General features: G+C 46.6%; 2 protein-coding genes across 3 annotated transcripts in view; both read left to right on the top strand.

Annotated features, from left to right (window-relative positions):
- Positions 1-1,448: 1,448 nt before the first annotated feature.
- Positions 1,449-23,262, top strand: part of LOC147018256 (protocadherin Fat 1-like) — a 92,336-nt gene continuing 70,522 nt past the window's right edge. For both annotated transcript variants that reach the window (XM_085897781.1, XM_085897780.1), the window contains exons 1-2: positions 1,449-1,623; positions 12,726-16,026. In XM_085897781.1, coding sequence (XP_085753907.1) covers positions 1,480-1,623; positions 12,726-16,026 — 3,445 coding nt within the window. In that variant the 5' untranslated portion in view covers positions 1,449-1,479. The remainder of the gene's footprint in view (positions 1,624-12,725; positions 16,027-23,262) is intronic.
- On the top strand, positions 5,070-7,126 carry LOC147018257 (uncharacterized). Its single transcript, XM_085897790.1, has one exon. The coding sequence runs from the start codon at positions 5,992-5,994 to the stop codon at positions 6,961-6,963; it is 972 nt and encodes a 323-aa protein (XP_085753916.1). The 5' UTR covers positions 5,070-5,991; the 3' UTR covers positions 6,964-7,126.

Raw genomic sequence — 23,262 nt, 5'->3', positions numbered from 1 at the left:
GTCCAAACTCCGGGTTTAGAGGGAGGTGGAGAGAGAGTCCAAACTCCGGGTTTAGAATGAGGGGGGAGAGTCCAAACTCCGGGTTTAGAGGGAGGCGGAGAATCCAAACTCCGGGTTTAGAGTGAGGGGAGAGAGTCCAAACTCTGGGTTTAGAGGGAGGGGAGAGAGTCCAAACTCCGGGTTTAGAGGGAGGGGGAGAATCCAAACTCCGGGTATGGAGGGAGGGGGGAGAGTCCAAAATCCGAGTTTAGAGGGAGGGGGAGAGTCCAAACTCCGGGTTTAGAGGGAGAGGCGAGAGTCCAAACTCCAGTTTTGGAGTGAGGAGGGAGAGTCCAAACTCCGGGCTTACAAGGAGGGGGAAGACTGCAAACTCCGGGTTTAGAGGGAGGGGGAGAGAGAGTCCAAACTCCGGGTTTAGAATGAGGGGGAGAGTCCAAACTCCGGGTTTAGAGGGAGGCGGAGAATCCAAACTCCGGGTTTAGAGTGAGGGGAGAGAGTCCAAACGCTGGGTTTAGAGGGAGGGAAGAGAGTCCAAACTCCGGGTTTAGAGGGAGGGGGGAGAATCCAAACTCCGGGTATAGAGGGAGGGGGGAGAGTCCAAACTCCGGGTTTAGAGGGAGGGGGAGAGTCCAAACTCCGGGTTTAGAGGGAGAGGCGAGAGTCCAAACTCCAGTTTTGGAGTGAGGGGGGAGAGTCCAAACTCCGGGTTTAGAAGGAGGGGGAAGAGTGCAAACTCCGGGTTTAGAGGGAGGGGAGTGAGTCCAACCTCCGGGTTTAGAGAGAGGGCGAGAGTCCAAACTCCGGGCTAAGAGGGAGGGGGAGAGTCCAAACTCCGCGTTTAGAGGGAGGGGAGAGAGCCCAAACTCCGGGTTTAGAGGGAGGGGGAGAGAGAGTCCAAACTCCGGGTTTAGAATGAGGGGGGAGAGTCCAATCTCCGGGTTTAGAGGGAGGCGGAGAATCCAAACTCCGGGTTTAGAAGGAGGGGGAAGAGTGCAAACTCCGGGTTTAGAGTGAGGGGAGAGAGTCCAAACTCTGGGTTTAGAGTGAGGAGGAGGAGAGAGTCCATACTCTGGTTTTAGAGTGAGGGGAGAGAGTCCAAACTCTGGGTTTAGAGGGAGGGAAGAGAGTCCAAACTCCGGGTTTAGAGGGAGGGGGGAGAATCCAAACTCCGGGTTTAGAGGGAGGGGAGAGAGTCCAAACTCCAGGTTTAGAGGGAGGGGGAGAGTCCAAACTCCGGGTTTAGAGGGAGGGAAGAGTCCAAACTCCGTGTTTAGAGGGAGGGGGAGAGTCCAAACTCCGTGTTTAGAGGGAGGGGGAAGAGTGCAAACTCCGGGTTTGGAGGAACGGACAGGGGGAGGGGGACGAGGAAGAGGGAATACTTCAAACTCCGGGTTTCAAGGCATGGACAGGGCGAAGGTGTAGGGAGGGGAGGTGGGGCTGAGACTCCAAATAGCGGGTTTCGAGGCAAGGAGAGGAAGAATGTTTGAGGTGGGAGTGGATAGGGCAGGAGGGAAGAGGGGCATTGAGGGCCACGAGGCGGAAAGGCACGGACGGCATGTCAGTGCAAGAGGACACGGGACAAGGCCGAGCACTGTGAACGACTCGTTCGGCCGCGATGGTTTTGTAAGTTTGAGTTATTTACGTGAATCGTTCCTCTCGATGGGTTTAGTAAAGTTTGGCTTCATTCCCGTGGATCGTCCCTGTGTGATGGATTTGTGAGTTTTTCTTTACGTGGACTCGACGGTTCGTGTTGAAGCTGTTTAGTAAAGTTTGGACACGTTGGGTAAAGTTTTGAGTTGTATTTACGTGGATCGCGCCTGTCTGGAGCCGTTTGTAAAGTTTTTAAGTCGTCTCGACGCCGCTTGATTGGTAACTTTGCTGAAGTGTGAATGGAAGTTTCAATCACATCCGAGTCCGGTTGCTTGTCCTCTCGGGTTGTGTTGAGTTCGTGATGGGAGTGCAAAGTCTGGAGGAGTAAGTTCGAGTCCGGTGTTTCCCAGACAAGGTGAGTGTACAATGTACATCATCAACAAGTGCTTCGTACCTCGGATCGATGAGAAGTCGCATCCTCCGTCTGCAGGCGTTAGTTGTTGGACGTTAAGGATCTCAGGGTGTCCTTCGTGAAGAGTGGGAGAGTTATCTCCGGCACCCTGACCCAATTACAAATTCCTGACGAAATCTCCTCCGGTTGAACGTCGGTCGTGGTTCGCGAAAGACTTGGGGCAAAAACTTTCCCTGGAAGCCCCCACAATAATGTGGCAATAATTGCGACCATTGTATACTTCTTAATTGATTGTGGTTGTAGTTGTGGTAGTAGTGGTCGGATAAACGAGTCGTGTGTTTGCGGTGCACACGGGCATGCCCGAGCTCAGATCAAATGGAAAGTTAAACAATGAGGGGCGATGGACGCGGGTCAGATGCGGGTCACACTGGCACGGACACGGCGACGAAGATCATCTGGAAAACGGGTAGGAAGAGGAGGGGTCACGTCTAGCTCGAAGATGCGGGGAAGGGGGTGGGCAGGGGGTCGACCTCGAAGGTGTGCAGAAGAAAGGGGTGTCGATCTTTGGTGGCACCCAGGGAGGAGAGGATTGATCTCGAAGGTGTGCAGGAAGATGGCGTGATGATCTTTGGTTCTCCACAAGGGGGAGGAGGTCGACTCTCGGTGGTGCTCAGGGGGTAATGGGTCGACCTCGAAGGTGTGCAGGAAGATGGGGTGATGATCTTTGGTGTCACCAGGGAAGAGAGGATTGACCTCGAAGGTGCACAAGGTGGAGGGGTGACGACTCTCGGTGGTGCACAAGGTGGAGCGGTGACGACTCTCGGTGGTGGAAGGGTGGAGGGTGACGACTCATGGTTGTGCACAGGGTGGAGGGGTGACGACTCGGTGGTGCACAGGGTTGAGGGGTGACAACTCTCGGTGGTGCACAAGGTGGAGGGGTGACTACTCTCGGTGGTGCAAGGGTGGAGGGGTGACGACTCTCGGTGGTGCACAAGGTGGAGGGGTGACTACTCTCGGTGGTGCAAGGGTGGAGGGTGACGACTCTCGGTCGTGAACAGGGTGGAGGGGTGACGACTCTCGGTGGTGCATAAGGTGGAGGGGTGACGACTCTCGGTGGTGCACAGGGTGGAGGGGTGACGACTCTCGGTGGTGCACAGTGTGGAGGGGTGACGACTCTCGGTGGTGCACAGTGTGGAGGGGTGACGAGACTCGGTGGTGCACAGTGTGGAGGGGTGACGACTCTCGGTGGTGCACAAGGTGGAGGGGTGACGACTCTCGGTGGTGCACAGTGTGGAGGGGTGACGACTCTCGGTGGTGCACAAGGTGGAGGGGTGACGACTCTCGGTGGTGCACAGTGTGGAGGGGTGACGAGACTCGGTGGTGCACAGTGTGGAGGGGTGACGACTCTCGGTGGTGCACAAGGTGGGTGACGACTCTCGGTGGTGCACAAGGTGGAGGGGTGACGACTCTCGGTGGTGCACAGTGTGGAGGGGTGACGACTCTCGGTGGTGCACAAGGTGGAGGGGTGACGACTCTCGGTGGTGCACAGTGTGGAGGGGTGACGACTCTCGGTGGTGCTGTTTGTGAATGGAACTTCGAGGGACATGCAAAACGCTCCATAGTCTATGTGGACTCCCATAAGCGTTCAGGGTGGTCCCATCGAGACGGAGAGTTTGTAATGCCTGGATTCTCGCGGGAGTTCGAGCACCGTTTTAAGGTGACGACCCTATGTGGGGTCAAAGTTCATTCCGAATCCAGCTTGAGGTCTCCTTGACATCTCGTGACACGCGTGGGGACACCATACCTTAACTATTGAAATGTGTATTACAGCTTTCCATGATGGCCGAGTAGTTCAGCAATCACTTTTTGACAGTTGCAGGAGTAAGGTGCTCCGATTTCAGGGGGTTAAAGGGACATTTAATAAGGTATAAAAGGGTCGCAATGGGGGTGTGCAGGAAGTTTTCTCATTCCATCTTTGTCACCTGCAAACAGTATTCCTCACTCGGTGCTTCTTGTCTGTACTTGTTGTTCTTGATGTTACAGGGATTAAGATGATTGAGACTCTTCAGGCAATATTCTACCTTGCCATGCTAACAGGGCACCATACAAATACCTGCGTAGTCCGGCCACGTTTTGCTCGGATGAAAGTGACCCAGGTTATGAAGCATATACTGTAACTTGCCTAATGTGGCCAAACGTTTTGGTAAGACGAAGGTGTTTTTCAAACATGTTGTAATTATTATAATTATTATCAATATTTTTTGGGGTACGACAGAATCGTGCGGAGGTAGTACACGTGAGTTTGAGCTGTTTGGCCGAGGTTCGATTCCAAACCCGACGAGAAATTGTCCGATTGGTGCTTCAATGGCATTGAGCTGCCGGTTCACACCGGCACCCGACACACACAACATTACTAGTTGCTGCCCAAATCGGTGCCGGTCCAATGACAGGCTTAGTCAATGTGGTTGATTCGGGTCACGGTCAGACCCTGATGAGGGTCAGACCGAGAGTCTCAATGTGGCTTAGTTTCAATGTGGCTTAGTCTCAATGTGGCTTCATCTCAATGTGGCTTGGTCTCAATGTGGTTGATTAGGGTCAGGGTCAGACCCTGATGAGGGTCAGACAGAGTCTCAATGTGGCTTAGTCTCAATGTGGTTGATGAGGGTGAGGGTCAGACCGAGAGTCTCAGTGTGGCTTAGTCTCAATGTGGTGGATGAGGGTCAGGGTCAGACCCTGATGAGGGTCAGACCGAGAGTCTCAATGTGTCTTAGTCTCATTGTGGTTGATGAGGGTCAGGGTCAGACCCTGATGAGGGTCAGACCGAGAGTCTCGATGTGGTTGAGGAAAGACCTGGGACAAAAACGTTCCCCGGCTGACCGCATGAGTGGGTGCGGATAATTAGAACCATTAAAGTAGTCTTAGTAGGAGTACTTACGAACGTAGGTCAGTATTTTGAGAGTTAATAAAGAGATGCTGTTTTTTGAATAGGTAAGTTGAATAATGAAAGTGTTATTTTCAAGGTTCATAAGCTCGTCAACATCCCAGGCTGACCCTTGAAATTTTTTTGTGGCACTAAACTTTCTGATTCACCGAGGCAATCACAGTGAGCAAATGAAAAAAAAAAAGTACGGTGTACAATATTACAATTGCATTATTGTTCGGTTCACATCATCGACATCTGTTCGGAGGTTTTTTTCTTGAAAGGTTGCATCAGAAATTGGATGAAAGTTATCTTCAGGTTCGAGATTTCTGTGATTATGCAGTTTTTAAAATCGTAATTCCAAGAGGATATGGAATTTTGGAAAGGTGAGTGTGTGGGAGAGGTACGGCGGTCCAAACGACCACATGCAAGTGGGGACGGTGGCAGGGTTTTTAAAAAGCATAGTCCCCACACTCGTATCCCTCTCCACTCCTCTCACGGGAAGGTTGCCACACGCTCCAAGGCGATGTCTTGAGCCTCGTCTTGTTCCTCATCTGCATAAATGACCTCTCTGATGTTCTGGAAAACCCCTCTCTTCCCTTTATTGCTGATGAGATCCACACTGTGTTATAAAGTACCCCCATCCTACTGACAGGCAGACAGCAGCTGCGTCACCTTGCTGATCTGGAATTGATTACATGCTCGTCTGATAAATGCAACATGTCCTTCAAACCTGGAAAATCTCACACCATCGCTCCGGAAGGAACATCAAAGCGACCCAATGATCTACTTTTATTGTCGGGCACCATGAGAGTTTCGGTGTCGTGAACTTCTCGGACTCATCAGCCACTTCCTCTCATGGGCCAACCATACAGCAAAGCTGAACAGTCAAGCAAACCACCGTCTGGCCATCCCCCATTGCTCCAAATCATTCCTTTTAGAAAATCAGAAATGCTCACGGCGTGCAAGTCCTTTGTCCACTCGATGAAGTACTGGTCCCCACTATGGGTTGGCACCCCAGCATCATCTTTGCCTTTGCTCAATTCTGTGCAATCTGAGGATCTCAACAATGATCGCATCCCCCACAATGAGGCTGAGACACAAGGCATGTTGCTGTCACATTGCATGCAGGTCGATGGCCTCTGCTGTTTACCACCTCTCCTGTGGTTTAAATCTCTCTGTCTCTCTCTCTCTCTGTCTCTCTGTCTCTCTGTCTCTCTGTCTCTCTGTCTCTCTGTCTCTCTGTCTCTCTGTCTCTCTGTCTCTCTGTCTCTCTGTGTCTCTGTGTCTCTCTCTCTCTCTCTCTCTCTCTCTCTCTCTCTCTCTCTCTCTCTCTCTCTCTCTCTCTCTCTCTCTCTCTCTCTCTCTCTCTCTGTCTCTCTGTCTCTCTGTCTCTCTGTCTCTCTGTCTCTCTGTCTCTCTGTCTCTCTGTCTCTCTGTCTCTCTGTCTCTCTGTCTCTCTCTCTCTCTCTCTCTCTCTCTCTCTCTCTCTCTCTCTCTCTCTCTCTCTCTCTCTCTCTCTCTCTCTCTCTCTCTGTCTCTCTGTCTCTCTGTCTCTCTATCTCTCTGTCTCTCTGTCTCTCTGTCTCTCTGTCTCTCTGTCTCTCTGTCTCTCTGTCTCTCTGTCTCTCTGTCTCTCTGTCTCTCTGTCTCTCTGTCTCTCTGTCTCTCTGTCTCTCTGTCTCTCTGTCTCTCTGTCTCTCTGTCTCAGCCCTCTGACCCTCATCAGCTCCTCCAAGATTGTACGCCTTCTTTCAGTAACCCTCTCCTGGTTAAACTCCCAAAGTTCAGGCTTTCCACACACCTCCACTCTTTTGTTCCTTTTTTTTTTTTCTCCTCCTGTTTGTTGAACTTCCTCCCGGAGATGGTGCAATTGCACTCTTCTCTTCAAGGTTTCATGCAGGTGGTGCACCATCTCACGTCAATCCCCCCCCCCCCATTCCAGGTAGGTGTACCTGCTTGTGATTTGACTTGCTTGCAGTTGTTCCTCACTGTGGCTTCCTGGAACCCCCTTGAAGTGCCGGGGGGCAATTGGGTTTGAAGTGCGGATTGTAACGAGCTACCAGGTGCCTGCACCGACCATACATGTAGAGAGAGAGAGAGAGAGAGAGTGGGTGGGGAGGAGGGGATGCAAAGAGGAGAAGGAGGAGGAGGAGGAGGAGGAGGTGGAGGAGGAGGAAGAGGTATTCTTCAGAATTCCTAGTGCTTATGATTCGAGTTTAAAAGAGCATCACAGATAGCTACAGAGACAGTGAGAGTTGTGGCATGATCTGTCTGCGTGACATTTTTGATTTGCCTCTGGATCAACGATTTGCCAAGGAATTGCTTATGGACGTGAGAATTTGTCCTTCAGGTGTGCGAAAGGAATTTTCTCCACAATGAATTGGGAATTTCGAGCGGATTGTAACTCTTGGTTAACCGCAGTATTTGTTTGCTTTGATTTGGCATTTGTATAACCCTCTGGCTTGTGCAAACACACTGGGTGGTTCTATCCGGAAATTACTCACGATAGAACATAACGACCATTATTTTTGTGGAGTGCAAGGTCCATGTAATTTACGAGGAGCGGGGTAAAGTCCTTTGACACGTACTGTCAATACAGGTGTGTAGTTCATACTCGAGGCACCACCGAGGAAGAGTGTATATTTAATTTGGACTTTAGCTGCCGTGGTGTGACTTTTCACGGGTTCTTGTTTTAGTATCAAGATGCACGGAAATATGTTTTCAAGACTAATCTAAAAAGGGGTCAAGATTTACCACCACGGACCATGGTGAACAAGAGACTAGGCAAGAGGAAGGAAATAATTTGAGGGTGAAAGGATCCATCATGCTGATGATGATGATGATGATGATGATGATGATGATGATGATGAAACGGGAGATTGAAGTTGATGATCATTGAGTTTTTCGAAAACTGGTCGTTGAAAGTTTTGAAGTTGATGATCATTGAGGTTTTCGAAGACTGGTCGTTGAAAGTTTTGAAGTTGATGATCATTGAGGTTTTCGAAGACTGGTCATTGAAAGTTTTGAAGTTGATGATCATTGAGGTTTTCGAAGACTGGTAGTTGAAAGTTTTGAAATTGATGATCATTGAGGTTTTTGAAGACTAGTTGTTGAAAGTTTTGAAGTTGATGATCATTGAGGTTTTCGAAGACTGGTAGTTGAAAGTTTTGAAATTGATGATCATTGAGGTTTTCGAAGACTGGTAGTTGAAAGTTTTGAAATTGATGATCATTGAGGTTTTCGAAGACTGGTAGTTGAAAGTTTTGAAGAAGATGATCATTGAGGTTTTCGAAGACTGGTCGTTGAAAGTTTTGAAGTTGATGATCATTGAGGTTTTCGAAGACTGGTCGTTGAAAGTTTTGAAGTTGATGATCATTGAGGTTTTCGAAGACTGGTAGTTGAAAGTTTTGAAATTGATGATCATTGAGGTTTTTGAAGACTAGTTGTTGAAAGTTTTGAAGTTGATGATCATTGAGGTTTTCGAAGACTGGTAGTTGAAAGTTTTGAAATTGATGATCATTGAGGTTTTCGAAGACTGGTAGTTGAAAGTTTTGAAATTGATGATCATTGAGGTTTTCGAAGACTGGTAGTTGAAAGTTTTGAAGTTGATGATCATTGAGGTTTTCGAAGACTGGTCGTTGAAAGTTTTGAAGTTGATGATCATTGAGGTTTTCGAAGACTGGTCGTTGAAAGTTTTGAAGTTGATGATCATTGAGGTTTTCGAAGACTGGTAGTTGAAAGTTTTGAAATTGATGATCATTGAGGTTTTTGAAGACTAGTTGTTGAAAGTTTTGAAGTTGATGATCATTGAGGTTTTCGAAGACTGGTAGTTGAAAGTTTTGAAATTGATGATCATTGAGGTTTTCGAAGACTGGTAGTTGAAAGTTTTGAAATTGATGATCATTGAGGTTTTCGAAGACTGGTAGTTGAAAGTTTTGAAGTTGATGATCATTGAGGTTTTCGAAGACTGGTCGTTGAAAGTTTTGAAGTTGATGATCATTGAGGTTTTCGAAGACTGGTCGTTGAAAGTTTTGAAGTTGATGATCATTGAGGTTTTCGAAGACTGGTAGTTGAAAGTTTTGAAATTGATGATCATTGAGGTTTTTGAAGACTAGTTGTTGAAAGTTTTGAAGTTGATGATCATTGAGGTTTTCGAAGACTGGTCGTTGAAAGTTTTGAAATTGATGATCATTGAGGTTTTTGAAGACTAGTTGTTGAAAGTTTTGAAGTTGATGATCATTGAGGTTTTCGAAGACTGGTAGTTGAAAGTTTTGAAATTGATGATCATTGAGGTTTTCGAAGACTGGTAGTTGAAAGTTTTGAAATTGATGATCATTGAGGTTTTCGAAGACTGGTAGTTGAAAGTTTTGAAGTTGATGATCATTGAGGTTTTCGAAGACTGGTCGTTGAAAGTTTTGAAGTTGATGATCATTGAGGTTTTCGAAGACTGGTCGTTGAAAGTTTTGAAGTTGATGATCATTGAGGTTTTCGAAGACTGGTTGTTGAAAGTTTTGAAGTTGATGATCATTGAGGTTTTCGAAGACTGGTAGTTGAAAGTTTTGAAGTTGATGATCATTGAGGTTTTCGAAGACTGGTAGTTGAAAGTTTTGAAGTTGATGATCATTGAGGTTTTCGAAGACTAGTTGTTGAAAGTTTTGAAGTTGATGATCATTGAGGTTTTCGAAGACTGGTAGTTGAAAGTTTTGAAGTTGATGATCATTGAGGTTTTTGAAGACTAGTTGTTGAAAGTTTTGAAGTTGATGATCATTGAGGTTTTCGAAGACTGGTAGTTGAAAGTTTTGAAGTTGATGATCATTGAGGTTTTTGAAGACTAGTTGTTGAAAGTTTTGAAGTTGATGATCATTGAGGTTTTTGAAGACTAGTTGTTGAAAGTTTTGAAGTTGATGATCATTGAGGTTTTCGAAGAGTGGTAGTTGAAAGTTTTGCAATTGATGATTATTGAGGTTTTCGAAGAGTGGTCGTTGAAAGTTTTGCAATTGATGATTATTGAGGTTTTCGAAGACTCGTGGTTGAAAGTTTTGAAGTTGATGATCATTGAGGTTTTCGAAGACCGGTGGTTGAAAGTTTTGAAGTTGATGATCATTGAGGTTTTCGAAGACTGGTGGTTGAAAGTTTTGAAGTTGATGATCATTGAGGTTTTTGAAGACTGGTCATTGAAAGTTTTGAAGTTGTGAAATCCTATGCCGGGACATGCATGGCAAACTGATTGAAGATGTTCAACGAATTGGCACAGTGAACCCCTACATGTTGAAGTCTTTGTAATCCGCATCAGTCGATGAAGTTGCGAGCTGCTGCTGCTGCTGCTGTTGCTGCTGAAGATTTTTTTTTTAATGCCAATTCAACCAGTTTCTTGGTTTTCCGACGACTGGAGAAAAATGCTAGTTTACCACCGAGGAGGTAACATCCTGCTGGAAAGATGATGAACTGCTTGCTATCATTTCAGGAGATACTGGTGAGTGGTCACATAAACTATCATTACTGCTGAGTCGTTGGACAGTGGTCTGAACAAACAGAAAGACAAATGAAATATTTACATTTGTCCTCAATCTCGATCAGGCTGATCCTTTGTCGAAATCATTTCCTCGAGAGAAAGTCATTCGTACCGCCTTTCTAATATAACACTCGCACAACTCGGCGTATGATTTTGAGGCAACAACTATTTTCAGTTGAAAATGTGAAAGTCACACCAGATTGGTGGATCGTGGGGAATGTAGTTTTGATGTTGTTTTTGAAGGGCTGTTAGAGAATAACTTTTCAAAGTGAAGTTATTTTTTGAGCGATGAACTGTGCGAGTCTAATAGTGATCAGGTAATCATCGAGAGAGAATGTCCCTGCAGTCTTTGTCGAGATTTAGGAAAAGTTTACTTTTGCTGATAGCCAGAAAAAAAAACCAGGACATATGTGGTGTTGCTGCATCGGAGAGGACAAAGCAAGTTGTTTGCCATTTCAATTGTGCCTTCCATGTCCTATTTCCATCGGAACACCTCCCACCCATTTTTATTGGACCCCTCCCCCACCTTTTCATTAGACTGCTACCCCCTACATTTCAGTCTCACCCCACCCCCTACATTTCAGTCGAACTCTCAGTGGATCCCCCACCCCCACATTTTCTCTGGAGGCCTCTCCCCCCCTTTGGCCTCGCATTTCCGTCAGACCCTCCACCACTGCATTACCGTTTGACCCCCTTCGCCCCTGCATTTCCATCAGACCCCCTTTCCCCACATCTCCATTGGGACCCCTTCCTAATTTCACTCGGACAACCCCCCCTCCCTCCCGACACTTCCAATAAACTTCATTGTTTAAGATTAACAAAGAAATGTCCTTGTGCCTCCAGCAATCGAGCCAATATGATTGTCAGGCTCTGGACTTCAATCTCTTACAGAGACACATGTTGTTTCCTCCATGCATTTTCTCTTCTTGCTTCCACGGTTCTTCTTTTATCCTTCTCAGGTGGCTTTCATGCAGTTGTCTGTCCTTTTTGGAGGTTTCAGTGTTGTTTCCTTGGTGCTTCAGACAATGTAAGCAAAAAAGTGAAACGATAAGACAATAAGAACGGATTATAATGGTGGATCGAGTTGCGGTAATCCTAAACCTCATTCGCTGAACCGACGTACGAGTGTGCGAGCGTTTGAAGTCATGCAACGTGCACAGAAAGTAGATATTGGTTCATGTTGAAATCTGAAGTACCAAACTGATTTTTGCAATTCTTTGCTGATGACTCCACCCTCTGCTATAACATCCCTCATCCTTCAGGTAGACGGCCAGCAGTGTCTTTGCTCTCTGCACAAACTTGATAGAATCATGATTGGTCAAACACTTGGAATATGTCTTTCAATCCTGACAACTCTCTCTGTCTCTGTCTCCCTCTCGCTCTGAAAAGACCTTCTGGTAAACCCTCCAATTTACTTTCTTAAGCCACCTGAAGAAGTTCAGCGACTCAAACTTTTGGGCTTCATTATCAGCCATGATCTTTCTTGGGGAAAAACCATATATCGAGGTTGGCCTCGAAAGCTCGTCACCGATTGAACACCTTCTGTTGTGAAAAATCTTTCCTTGGCACACCTGAACTATTATCTGCCTGCAAGGCTTTCATGGGCAGCTTGGAGTACTGCTCTCCTGCTCCGGACTGGTTCCTCTACCTCACACCTTACCATCTTGATGCCATGGAGACCAAGGCTTTCAAAATCACTAATTAGAATCTCACATGATGAAGCTGAGTATCTCGGCCTTTCACATCGCAGACAGGCTGTTGTCTCTGTCTTGTACTTCATCCTTTCTGGTCTTGCGTCCTCTACCCTTTCCATGCTCTGTACCCCCCCCCCCCGATCTGCTAGTAACCCCCTCCTGAAACTCCCAAAATCCAGGCACACTACTCACCTCCACTCATTTGTACCTCTTTTTTCCCCACCTGTGGGAAAACTTCCTCGGTCTCTTCAATCGCATTCTTCCCTTGAGGACTTCAAGACAGCCGGTCACCATCCTCTCCATTCACCCATCGTCCACAGCGACGATATTTTCTACCCGCATTAACCCTCACCTCTCCATGCTTAGTTATTCCTTCCACTTCTTTGATTGAGAGTTTGTGGCTGTATCTAGTTAGTTCACCCCTGTGTTTTCCCCTTGCCTCCTTGCTTCTCGACATCCCGTGTGTTCTCGACAAGTCGCGATGCTGTTCTGCAAGATGCGTTGATGATTCGTTGTGTTATCAGGTTATGTTGATAGGCTTTTTCACTCTACCTTTGATTGTTCCATGTGCCTGACACCTGTTGTTTATTGCAGGTCCTGAGGTTGCAAACTGAAGTTGGGCTTGGCATGGAGCCAGCACTGCCAGCCTTGAAGCAGCAGCAGTTGCTGCTGTTGCTGCTTCTGGTCCTTGTTGGGCACACCCAGAGCGGCAGAACAGAGACCCTCACTCCACCTTCCCTGCAGTTCACACACCCGGTGTACAACGCGACGATATATGAGAACTCTGCTGTAAAATCTTACGTAGAAAGCTGGATTAAAATGGGAATACATTTGAATGATTCTACATGGGACCTGAAGTACAAGGTCATTTCTGGAGATGGAAATAACTTCAAGGCGGAAAGTTATGTTGTTGGCGACTTTTGTTTTCTTCGGCTTCGCACAAAACGTGTAAAATTGGCCGTGTTGAATCGAGAGGTTCAGGACAAATACGTTGTGACTGTAAAGGCAGTCTTAAAAGGTTGGAACATGGAAGCGTGGACCAAAGTGCTCGTCCAGGTGCTGGACACCAATGACCTTCGCCCACTTTTCTCACCGACGTCGTACTCTGCAAAAATATCAGAGGACGCTCCGATCCGCACCATTGTAACCACGGTGACTGCAACAGATGCGGATGTTGATAAAAATGGGGAGTTCTATTACAGTATTGCTGAACAAACTGACCTTTTTGCTGTACATCCAACCTCGGGAGACGTTTGGCTGACCGGGAAGCTTGATTTCAGCCGGACCCGGACTCACACATTGACTATTATTGCGATGGACCGAGGAACAAAGCTCTACGGAAGTGGTGGAGACAATGGTGGGGCCCAATTAACCGTATACGTACAGGAGCCGAACAGACATGCACCAGTTGTCAATGTTGTCTCACAAATGCATTCTGGTGAAGAAGGCAACCTTTATGCAGTGGTCGCTGTGGAAGACGAGGACACGGGAAAGGAAGGAATTATTTCTTCTCTGACCATCTTGGATGGGGACCCTCTTGATGAGTTCTACGTTGCAAGGTCTCCCGTGGACGAAAACACTTTTTTGATCAAAGCTGTTGGAGAGCCGCGGTGGGATAGCCATGCACACGGCTACAACTTGAGTGTGCAAGCTGCAGATGGAGGCTCTCCAACGAGGTTTTCTCCAACGCGTGTAATCAACATAAACAGCGTATTTCACAGACGAGCAGCCGTGCATTTTGAAAAAAAGGAGTACAGTGTTGAACTTGGTGAGCTATCTCCTCCCAATACTCAAGTTGTCCTGATTAAGGCATCTTCCCTTTCTCCAAACTTCAACTTTCGCATTCGCTCTCGTGATGATGAAGGACTTTTTACAATAGGACCCAGAACTGGTCTTGTGACATTGGTAGGTGAGCTGAACACAATTGGCAAAAACAAAACTCAGGTGGAGATTGGTACCGATGTGGACAAGTCATTCACTAGAGTAGAGGTAAAGATTGTGGATGAAAATGATCACGCTCCAAGATTCCAGTATTCTTCTTACAAAGCTTCAGTCAGCGAAAATGTTATCATTGGGACCAGCGTGATATCTGTGCTTGCAACTGATGCTGACGAAGGCGAGAATGGTTACATCACTTATAGCATTTCAAACATTGTTTCGATGCCTTTTGCCATCGACCCCTTCACTGGCATTGTTAGAACATCTCAGGAACTCGACTACGAGCTTATGGCCAGGGTCTACAACTTGCGTGTTCGTGCTTCCGATTGGGGCTCTCCTTTTCGCCGTGAAACTGAGGTCTTGGTTTCCATCACTCTTAACAATGTCAATGACCAATGGCCGGTGTTTGAGCAGATCAACTGCACCGGTGTCGTGGCACGTGACGCGAGCATTGGACAAACGGTAGCCACGGTATCAGCAATTGACGGTGATGAGCTGCAGTTAGTGAGGTATGAAATCCACTCTGGAAATGAACAAGGAATGTTTTCACTTGATTCCACCTCTGGAGTGCTGTTGATTCGGCAACCACTTTCAAATAGTCCTAGGCATACCTACTATCTCCAAATTGCTGCCACTGATGGCGATTTCTGGGCCAAGCCTTTGACTGTCAACCTAACAGTGGTGGATTCCAGACACAGTACTGCTGAGATCCATTGCCAAAATACTGGCATTGCTGCTGTGGTTGCCGAAACACTTTTCCATGCGAGCAAGCTTAAGAATACGATGGAGTTGGAGGAGTTGTTTGAAGATGCTCACAACATCAATCATCATGCACCTCAATTCATCACTTCAGTAGAGTCGGTGGTCATGGTTAGAGAGGATGTAGCTGTGGGCAGTGTGCTTTTCCAGGTTTCTGCGGAAGATGAAGATGACGGTTTCAATGGGATGATAAAGTATGTGATATCTAGTGGTAATGACGCACGTTTTACGATTAACAGTGAATCTGGATCTGTCCAAGTGCTATTACCCCTGGACTACGAGATTCGAGACCTCCATGTTATCAATGTGACCGCCTTTGATTCGGGAGTGCCACAAAAAGCGTCATCGAAGATGATGACCGTCCACGTCTTAGACGTCAACGATAACAAGCCCACGTTCTTGGAGTCGTCATATGCTGTCACCATCCGTGAAGATGCCAAACCAGGAGGGTACATTATTCGCATCGAAGCAGTTGATAAAGATTCGTTGGACTACGGAACGGTCCGTTATCAACTGAATACCCATACCGATCAGTTTGCTATTGATGAAAAGTCAGGAATAATTCACATCACTAGTTCTTTGGACAGAGAGCTGATTCCTTTTTACCACCTGGAGGTGGAAGCTTATGACAATGCAAAGGAGGAAAAAATGCTCTCTTCTTCTGTCACTGTGGAAGTAAATATTGACGACGTTAATGACAATCGTCCGAAGTTCATCCCTGACACATACAGTGTTCGACTGCGTGAAGACCTGCCAGTGGGGACAGTTGTCGTTTTTCTGGAAACGTGGGACCCTGATGTGGGCAGTGGGGGAGAGGTGCGCTACTCACTGCTGGAAAACGGGCATGGGATGTTTGAAGTGGACCGGCTATCTGGCACCGTGCGGATCGCCCAGCCACTTGACTATGAGATGAGGCAGTTCTACAACCTGACTGCACATGCCCAAGACGGCGGACGTCCAGTGTCTCTTTCATCAAAGTGTCAGATCACCGTCGAGGTTGTGGACGTCGATGAAAATTACTACTCTCCGGAGTTTCAACATTTTGCTCTGGCATCTGGAATAAAAGAAGATGCTCCTCCAGGATCAACGGTCGTCACTGTATCGGCCACGGACATGGATAATGGACGAGATGGCCGAGTGAAATACCTTCTTCATGATGGTTCAGGTCTTGGAATGTTTACAATCAACTCTGACACAGGTGAGCCCACTACAAGATCTCGTTCACCTTTTACCGTGCACCCGTGATGCTCTGTAACCTAATTGCTTCTAGCTTTGGTCTTCAGTAAAGTTCTCTGACTTCAACTGCCATTGATGTGCAGGAAGAGCAATGAGCAATAGGAGATAATGGGAAGGACAAAGAGTACTGTATACAGTAGTTATAGCACAGTACGTATCATCGAATAATCTCCGTGTAATCACTGATCTGCAGCATTTTGGTGTTCTACTGATATCAATCATCTTACGAGGACTCATTCATTAGTTTTATCGTTGGTGTGGGATCCTTGTGTCCCAAAATCCACTGTGCTCATTGTGCTCATAAATTATGTTTGTATGCACTTACTGTATTTGATGTAGAACCTGTCTGTTTGTGGTTGAGCATTATAAAAGGAAACCTAAGGCACAGGAGCAGGTTATAACCTGTGCCACAGCCACCTTGTGAGCATTTTCAACTACTGCAGGTAATGAAAGTTCGGTGGAGTAAACCACAAGCATGGAATTTGCCCAGGGTACCAGCACACAGTGCCCTCCTCTTTTCGAGAGATACTGCTGGATATTTTACTGTCCACAACCTAAGTGCAAACAGCACAGCCGGCTTTATGCTCCCTTTGAGTCGTCCACCCAATATCCTATTCTCCGCCTGGCTACAAACTGTCGGATTTGTACCTTGTGGGTAGGGTGTTGCATCACAAAGTGCTCCGTGCCTCGAATGGACGTTCAGCTGGTTGTCCCATCTTCTTGCATTAGTTGTTGGACGTTAACGGTCCCACAGTGTCTTTTGTGAAGAGTACACAAGTTATCCCTGGCACCCTGAACAAATTACAAATTCTTGCCCAAATCGTCTTCAGCTCAACGTCAGGCCTGTCCAGCTGGTTCATGAAAGACTTGGGCCAAACACCTTCCCTGGCCAACCCCACAAGAAGGTGGGAATAGTTTGTGCCTTAGTAGTAGTAGTAGTAGTAGTAGTAGTAGTAGTAGTAGTAGTAGTAGTAGTAGTAGTAGTAGTAGTTGTAGACGCTGTATGACAAACAATTTATCACTTTAAATAAAAATGGGAAGATTAAGCAACATTAGATGCATTTTAACACGCGTCGTGTGCCAAATGGTCTCTTGTCGTATATATTGGGTTTTGTCGAATTTATCTGGTTAGGAGGATGCACTACTTTTTCATGGGCTGATTTTTAATGTCCATCCCAAGGCTGATGTGACTGTCCCTTCCAAGCTGTTCTGAGGGAATAAAGAGTCAACCACAGTGTAGATTAGCATCACATGCAAACCGGATCAATTTTTGGCCAAATTGACTGCTTCTTAAGATTAACGAGCTCGCGAGGTTTTTATACATATATTTATTTTTTACCAACAATCATGTTTGTTCATTCTCTTGATTGTTGCATCAACCTACGGCGCCGTTGCCCTACATGGACTTATGGCCCCGTTGTCCTACTGTCAAGATGATGCTTTTTTTTTGCCCTCTGTTATCTGGCTCTTCCATGAGCCTCGATTTTTGCATACACATAACCAACAGCAGCATGGTAGTTGATGGATCCAAGATGTATTGGTGGGCCCCATTCACCTAAACAATGGCCGGCACAGATAGCTCGACAGATAGCTTGTCCCAAAAGTCTGATAAAGTTTGACTAAAGCCTCTTGCCAGACATTTGTGATTGATGGCACAGGGTACCAAAGGACATGAAGGAATGCTCGTCCACCCAAAATACCCGACACTTACATCCAGCCAATTCGACCAGGGTTACCTTCAAAAGGAAACGCTTCTAATCCCACTTGCAGGTTTACGAACGGAATAACGGACCGACGATCCCATCAGCATACTTGTCATTCACTTTGCATGAACCGCAACTTGAGCACACCACCTCATCGTTATTATTAGCAAATGTCTTCACTCGGAGGAAGGTGTGTTTTTTTTTTTTTTTCTCCCCATGCAGGCATGTTACCTTGTGTGCATATTTGATCGCTCCCTTCGAGTTGGACCGACGACTTCTGATACCAGCTTTGGCTCCAGGAGCTCAGAGACCGATCGTTAATACTGTTGTCTGCAGTCACAGTTGAACTCAACAGTCAACTTCTGGTATGCCAGGGCAGTATCCTCGGCAGTGTACCAATGCGCCGACCCACTCACAGTCTTATTGTTTTTTCCTTTTATACGAGCAAGCGAAGACATCAAAGCTCGAAGCGCAGAGTGCAGGGCAGTTTGGGGGAAATTCTTTGAAACAGTGCTGCATAAACACTCTGAGCGAGGCCTTTGCTGCTTGTTTTCTGCCGTCCAAAGCACGCCGGTAATTGACGAAACATTAGAGTTGACCCTCTGTTGCTGTGCCTTGCGGTTCTTTGCCATTTGGGGTTGGCCCTGATTGCATTTGGAACTCGATTCTCTCGCTGCTAAAAGCACTCTTCAAAAAAAAAAAACCAAACCATTATCTGTTTAAGATTTTTCCACCTAAACCTTTGCTCCTTGTGCTGATGGGATACCAATTTGTGCATACACCGTACACTACTTCAAAAATGTCCCTCAAATTCCATCGGCCCATTCGGCTTATCGGGGAGTGAGCGCGGAGTTCGTTTGAGTGACATTTTATTTGGAAAGTTTACTCTTTTAATGCATGAATAGCTTCATTCACTCTCAGTTTAAAAATGGAGTTCGTTGTGGTTTTTTTTTTTTTCTTCCTCTTCTTCTTCTTGTGTTTCTCTTGGTAATCGCCACATGCTTCTAAGCATGAGCCTCCAGGTTGGGTTTGTCTGACTGCAACCTTGGGTAACTATGGCACTGGACTTGAACCTGAAAATCTGGGGTTCCTTCGCTTATAGCTTGCGCCCTGTGGCCTGAAAACGGTGACAATGGGCCGAAGATGAAGGCCACATTCCAGCCTTTGTCATGCCATCTGCAGGGTGGGCCGATTGATTCGCAGACAACCCGCATTCCGACTGTGCCCAAAGTTGGCCTTGAAAGGCTGCTATGTGAACTTTGATGATTACAGGGGTCTGTTTATATTACATAGTCAAACTGGAAAAACATCATCCGGTTTACAGGGCCATTGACACGGAATCTCAATGGAGGTTGGGTTTGTTTGCGACTGCTGCTGCTGCTGCTGCTGCTGCTGCTGGCAAACCGCACTGTTGTAACGCAGCACTTTTAATAATCAATGATGTATTCAGGGCTCCCCCTAAACTCGGCATTCGTTCCAAATGGCTCGATGTGCAAACAATCCATACATCTGGCTGATGTGAACAAATATGTTACAATCAATAGTCAATATGCTCATCAGATTAGTTTCATGTTATACTAGAACCACCCACTCCCTTTGGGAGCATTGGCAAGTCGTCTATGCGATTGGGGGCATTTGTTTTGGTGCCCATGACACAACCCTGGGTACAACCAACACGTATGCAAAATTTGGTGTTAAAGGGCCAGCCTTGTTTTTTTGTGTAATTTTCAGATGTACACATAGTACATACATACAGAGAATTTCCTGTTTAATACTAGCAAATACCGGGCTGTGACTTCGCTGATGGGAATACTAAGAGAGGTGGGGGTGGAGGAGGGTAGATGAAGGTGGGGAGACAGAAGGGGGGCTAGGAAAGGGGTGGAGAGCGAGGAAGGGAGGGAGAGTGAGGAAGGGAGGGAGAAAGCGAGGAAGGCGGGGGAGAGTAAGAAAGGTGGGGGAGAGCAAGGAAGGCAGGGGACAGTGAGGAAGGGGGCAGGGAAGCAAGGCCTCACCACATGCTATACACTCAGGGAGGGATGCGTGCGGGGAGGAGGGTGAGAGGGGGAAAGAGGGGAAGGGGGAGAAGATAGAGAGATAGATAGAGAGATAGAGATAGAGAGAGAGAGAGAGAGAGAGAGAGAGAGAGAGAGAGAGAGAGAGAGAGAGAGAGAGAGAGAGAGAGAGAGAGAGAGAGAGAGAGAGAGAGAGAGAGAGAGAGAGAAAGAGAGAGAGAGAGAGAGAGAGAGAGAGAGAGAGAGAGAGAGAGAGAGAGAGAGAGAGAGAGAGAGAGAGAGAGAGAGAGAGAGAGAGAGAGAGAGAGAGAGAGAGAGAGAGAGAGAGAGAGAGAGAGAGAGAGAGAGAGAGAGAGAGAGAGAGAGAGAGAGAGAGAGAGAGAGAGAGAGAGAGAGAGAGATTCCGAGAGATTCCGAGAGATTCCGAGAGATTCCGAGAGATTCCGAGAGATTCCGAGATTCCTAGATTCCTACCTCTGGGGATTTCCCCCATGGAGAACCCAGGAATGACCACGTGACCCTTCACTGCGATCCAGCTGGTTAATTATTTTGGTGCACTCAATGAAGTTATACTTTTGATACATTCCTTAATCTTTCCTTCATGCAATATAATTGTCGAACGGTGGGAAAAGTTCAGTTTAATGCTTTGGTATTTTCACATTTTCTTGTGTAAAGATGGAGGAGTGTGCACAGCCTTGCTTAGTAAATAAATACGCTTTGTTATACGAATTGTTTAGTTTGGGGAAAATTTGTTTGGGGCAATGCCAGGTCCCTCATCCCACCCCTCTAATGCCTCCTCCCACCCCAACTCCTCCCTCCGGACTCCCACCCCACCCTTTCCCCTCCCTTCTCCCACCCCACACCCCCGTGCCCCAGAATTCCCAACCCACCCTTTCCTCTCCCTTCTCCCACCGCACATCTCCACCCTCCAGACTCCCACCCCACTCTTTCCCCTCCCTCATCCCACTCTTCCCCCTGCCCTCCCACCCCACTCTTTCCACTCCCTCATCCCATCCCTTCCCCGCGAGAGGACAGGTAGTGGATCGTTCCGCTCATGTGTTTATAAGTTATAAATTATGAGAAAATGACTGTTTAAAACCCCGAGTAAGGTGTATCGAAGAATAGCACACAAAGTTGAACAAGAAAGTCATTACAAATACTTGAAAGGAAGTGGGTGGGGGGTGGTGGGGGTTTGATTTCCATTTGGTAAATGGATTTGAGGGGGAGGGGGGAGGGTTTCCTATACTGTAGTTTACATTTCCTAGAGTGTAGCTTTACCCCCTTATACCTCATGGATTTTAATGTACCATACTCACCTGCAAGCTGTCCAGCCTGGGTTTAAATCAATGTCCAGCTATAAACAGTCATCCCAGTGTTTCACAGACAGGGTGATCCATCAATGTGTGTGCCATCCATCGGATGGATGTTAAACTGGCATCGTCCCATCTGGCTGCATTAGTTGGTGGACGTCAAATATCGCCTGATATACTTCACAAAGAGTCGGTGAGCTATCGCAGGCAACACGGCCAAATTCCAAATGCTGGTTTGTGAAAAATGCTGGAGAGTTGAATGTCAGGCCTAGCCAGTTGGTTCGTGAAAGACTTGGGCCAAGCTTCTTCCGGCCGACTCCACAACAACTTGAGAATAATTGTGGCCAATGAAGAAGAAGAAGAAGAAGAAGAAGAAGAAGATACTTTTTAGAGAGTGTTGGTGCTGCTGAAGCAGCTTATTGGCAAGGGTTATACTGGGTGGTTTGCCATTGCCTTCCCAGCATTGTTTGTTCGTTCTCTATCCTTGTAAGTGTTGAGCGTCAACCAAGGAAGCAGCACGTACCATTCTCATAAGTCTTTGGTCTGACTCGGCCAGAGTTCAAACCTCCGACCTCCCAGATTCAGAGCAGACACTCCAACCATGACACCACTGAATGTCACCAAAAATACAGGATATGCACTCCAACAAAACACTTAAAGAATACTTCGCTGACTTTTGGTTTCGTGTTTCGTGTGGCTGGCTTGGGATATTAGAGTCCTGAGTTTGAGCCCTGTTAGCTGCTGAATTTACATCAGGTTGGGGTTGACTCAGCCTGTCATGCTCCCAAGGTTGGTGAAATGAGTGCCAGTGTACTGGCATTGCGGCCCAGTGTAAATGAGTGCCAGTTGTGCCTGAACAAAATGATAGCTACCTGACAGCCAAGCTGCCATCCATACACAAGAAGAAAATTGTCTTGAATTGTCAATTTGTAATTTTATTTTCAAAAACGACAACCGCTGTGAAAAATGTCAATTACACCGCTGTCGACAAACATCGAAGCTTGTCCAGGGCTTGCCAAGTGGCTTAAACGTTTGATAAAGAATGGCTGGCTTGATAAGCGACAGCAAGCTGATTGGAAAGGGGAAAAAAAGCTGCAAAACATCGCTAATTTCTTCACATTCTCAGATTTTACTCCAGATTTTAGCAGTTATTTAGTCCACGACATCTGATCCTCAAAATCAAAATCACATTTCGATTATATGCTTTAATTAGTCCGTGAAAGGTCGTCGTGGAAAATTTCCAAGGCTTTTTTCAGTAGGCCGAACAAAAATGGCGGATGAAGACCGCCTGTGAGAGAGAGCGGGCTGAGCAAGGGGATGATCAAGAATAAAGCCTTGACAGAGGATAATTAAATAAGCCTGTTAATTAACCCAAACACCCAATTTTAATTCATACACTCCCTTGGAGCTCCCTTCGTATAGATGCAAAGTTTGGTGCCACGAGGTTTCATGGTTTTGGAGTTATAGAGGAGACACACTTACACATTGACATGCATGCACGCACACACACACACACACACACACATTTATTATTGTAGATATCGCAGTAGGATTCATTGAGTGTGAGGTATTGATCAACCTCGTTTACCCACAGCCCTTCCTCGTATCTGTGCTATATATTAAATAAGTACTGTTCATTCACAGTTGTATTTTGCCAAATTTCCCCCACCCCAAAAATGCCGGGATCCTGTTTCCTGACCAATCCACTAAAATGGTGACCATTTTAAAAAATAAGAAAAAAAAGAGCTGCATCCTCTGTCCCAGGTGGGGAGAGGGGTAATAGGCAGGCGCACCGTGGTGTGGACTGTATAATGCCGCAGCATCTCTCTCGCTCAGCCCCCACCCGGTTCAACGGAAGAGACAGGTGATGAGACACCTTACCTTTTCAGACACTAAAGGTTTTCAACTCTGATTCCTGGCACAAGCCAAGTGAACACAAATGGGGTTTATACCTTAATTCTAATTACTGTGCCCACACCTCCTCACAAACACAACAATATATGACAAGTTTTGGGTTGTGCTGAAGAAAAAGGACTTGTCCAACCAATATCATACTTTGACCTACCCTGCCAATGTTGTATTAAATGCATGAGTGTCGACCTAGTTTTAGGGGATGTTTCGCCAGTTACCCACCGGACTTCCTCAGGGCAAAAGGCTACGAAGATAATTAACT

This window comes from Eptatretus burgeri, chromosome 10 (assembly GCF_056783735.1).
Source record: "Eptatretus burgeri isolate ZD-2024b chromosome 10, Ebu_testis_v1, whole genome shotgun sequence".
In the NCBI taxonomy this organism is placed as follows: Eukaryota; Metazoa; Chordata; class Myxini; order Myxiniformes; family Myxinidae; genus Eptatretus; species Eptatretus burgeri.
Note: the sequence above shows the minus strand (reverse complement) of the source record. Positions and strands in the feature narration are given on the sequence as shown.

What these genes read in the sequence shown, in the direction of transcription:
- LOC147018257 (XM_085897790.1), top strand. Translation starts at nt 5,992, where the DNA reads ATGATCGCATCCCCCACAATGAGGCTGAGACACAAGGCATGTTGCTGT.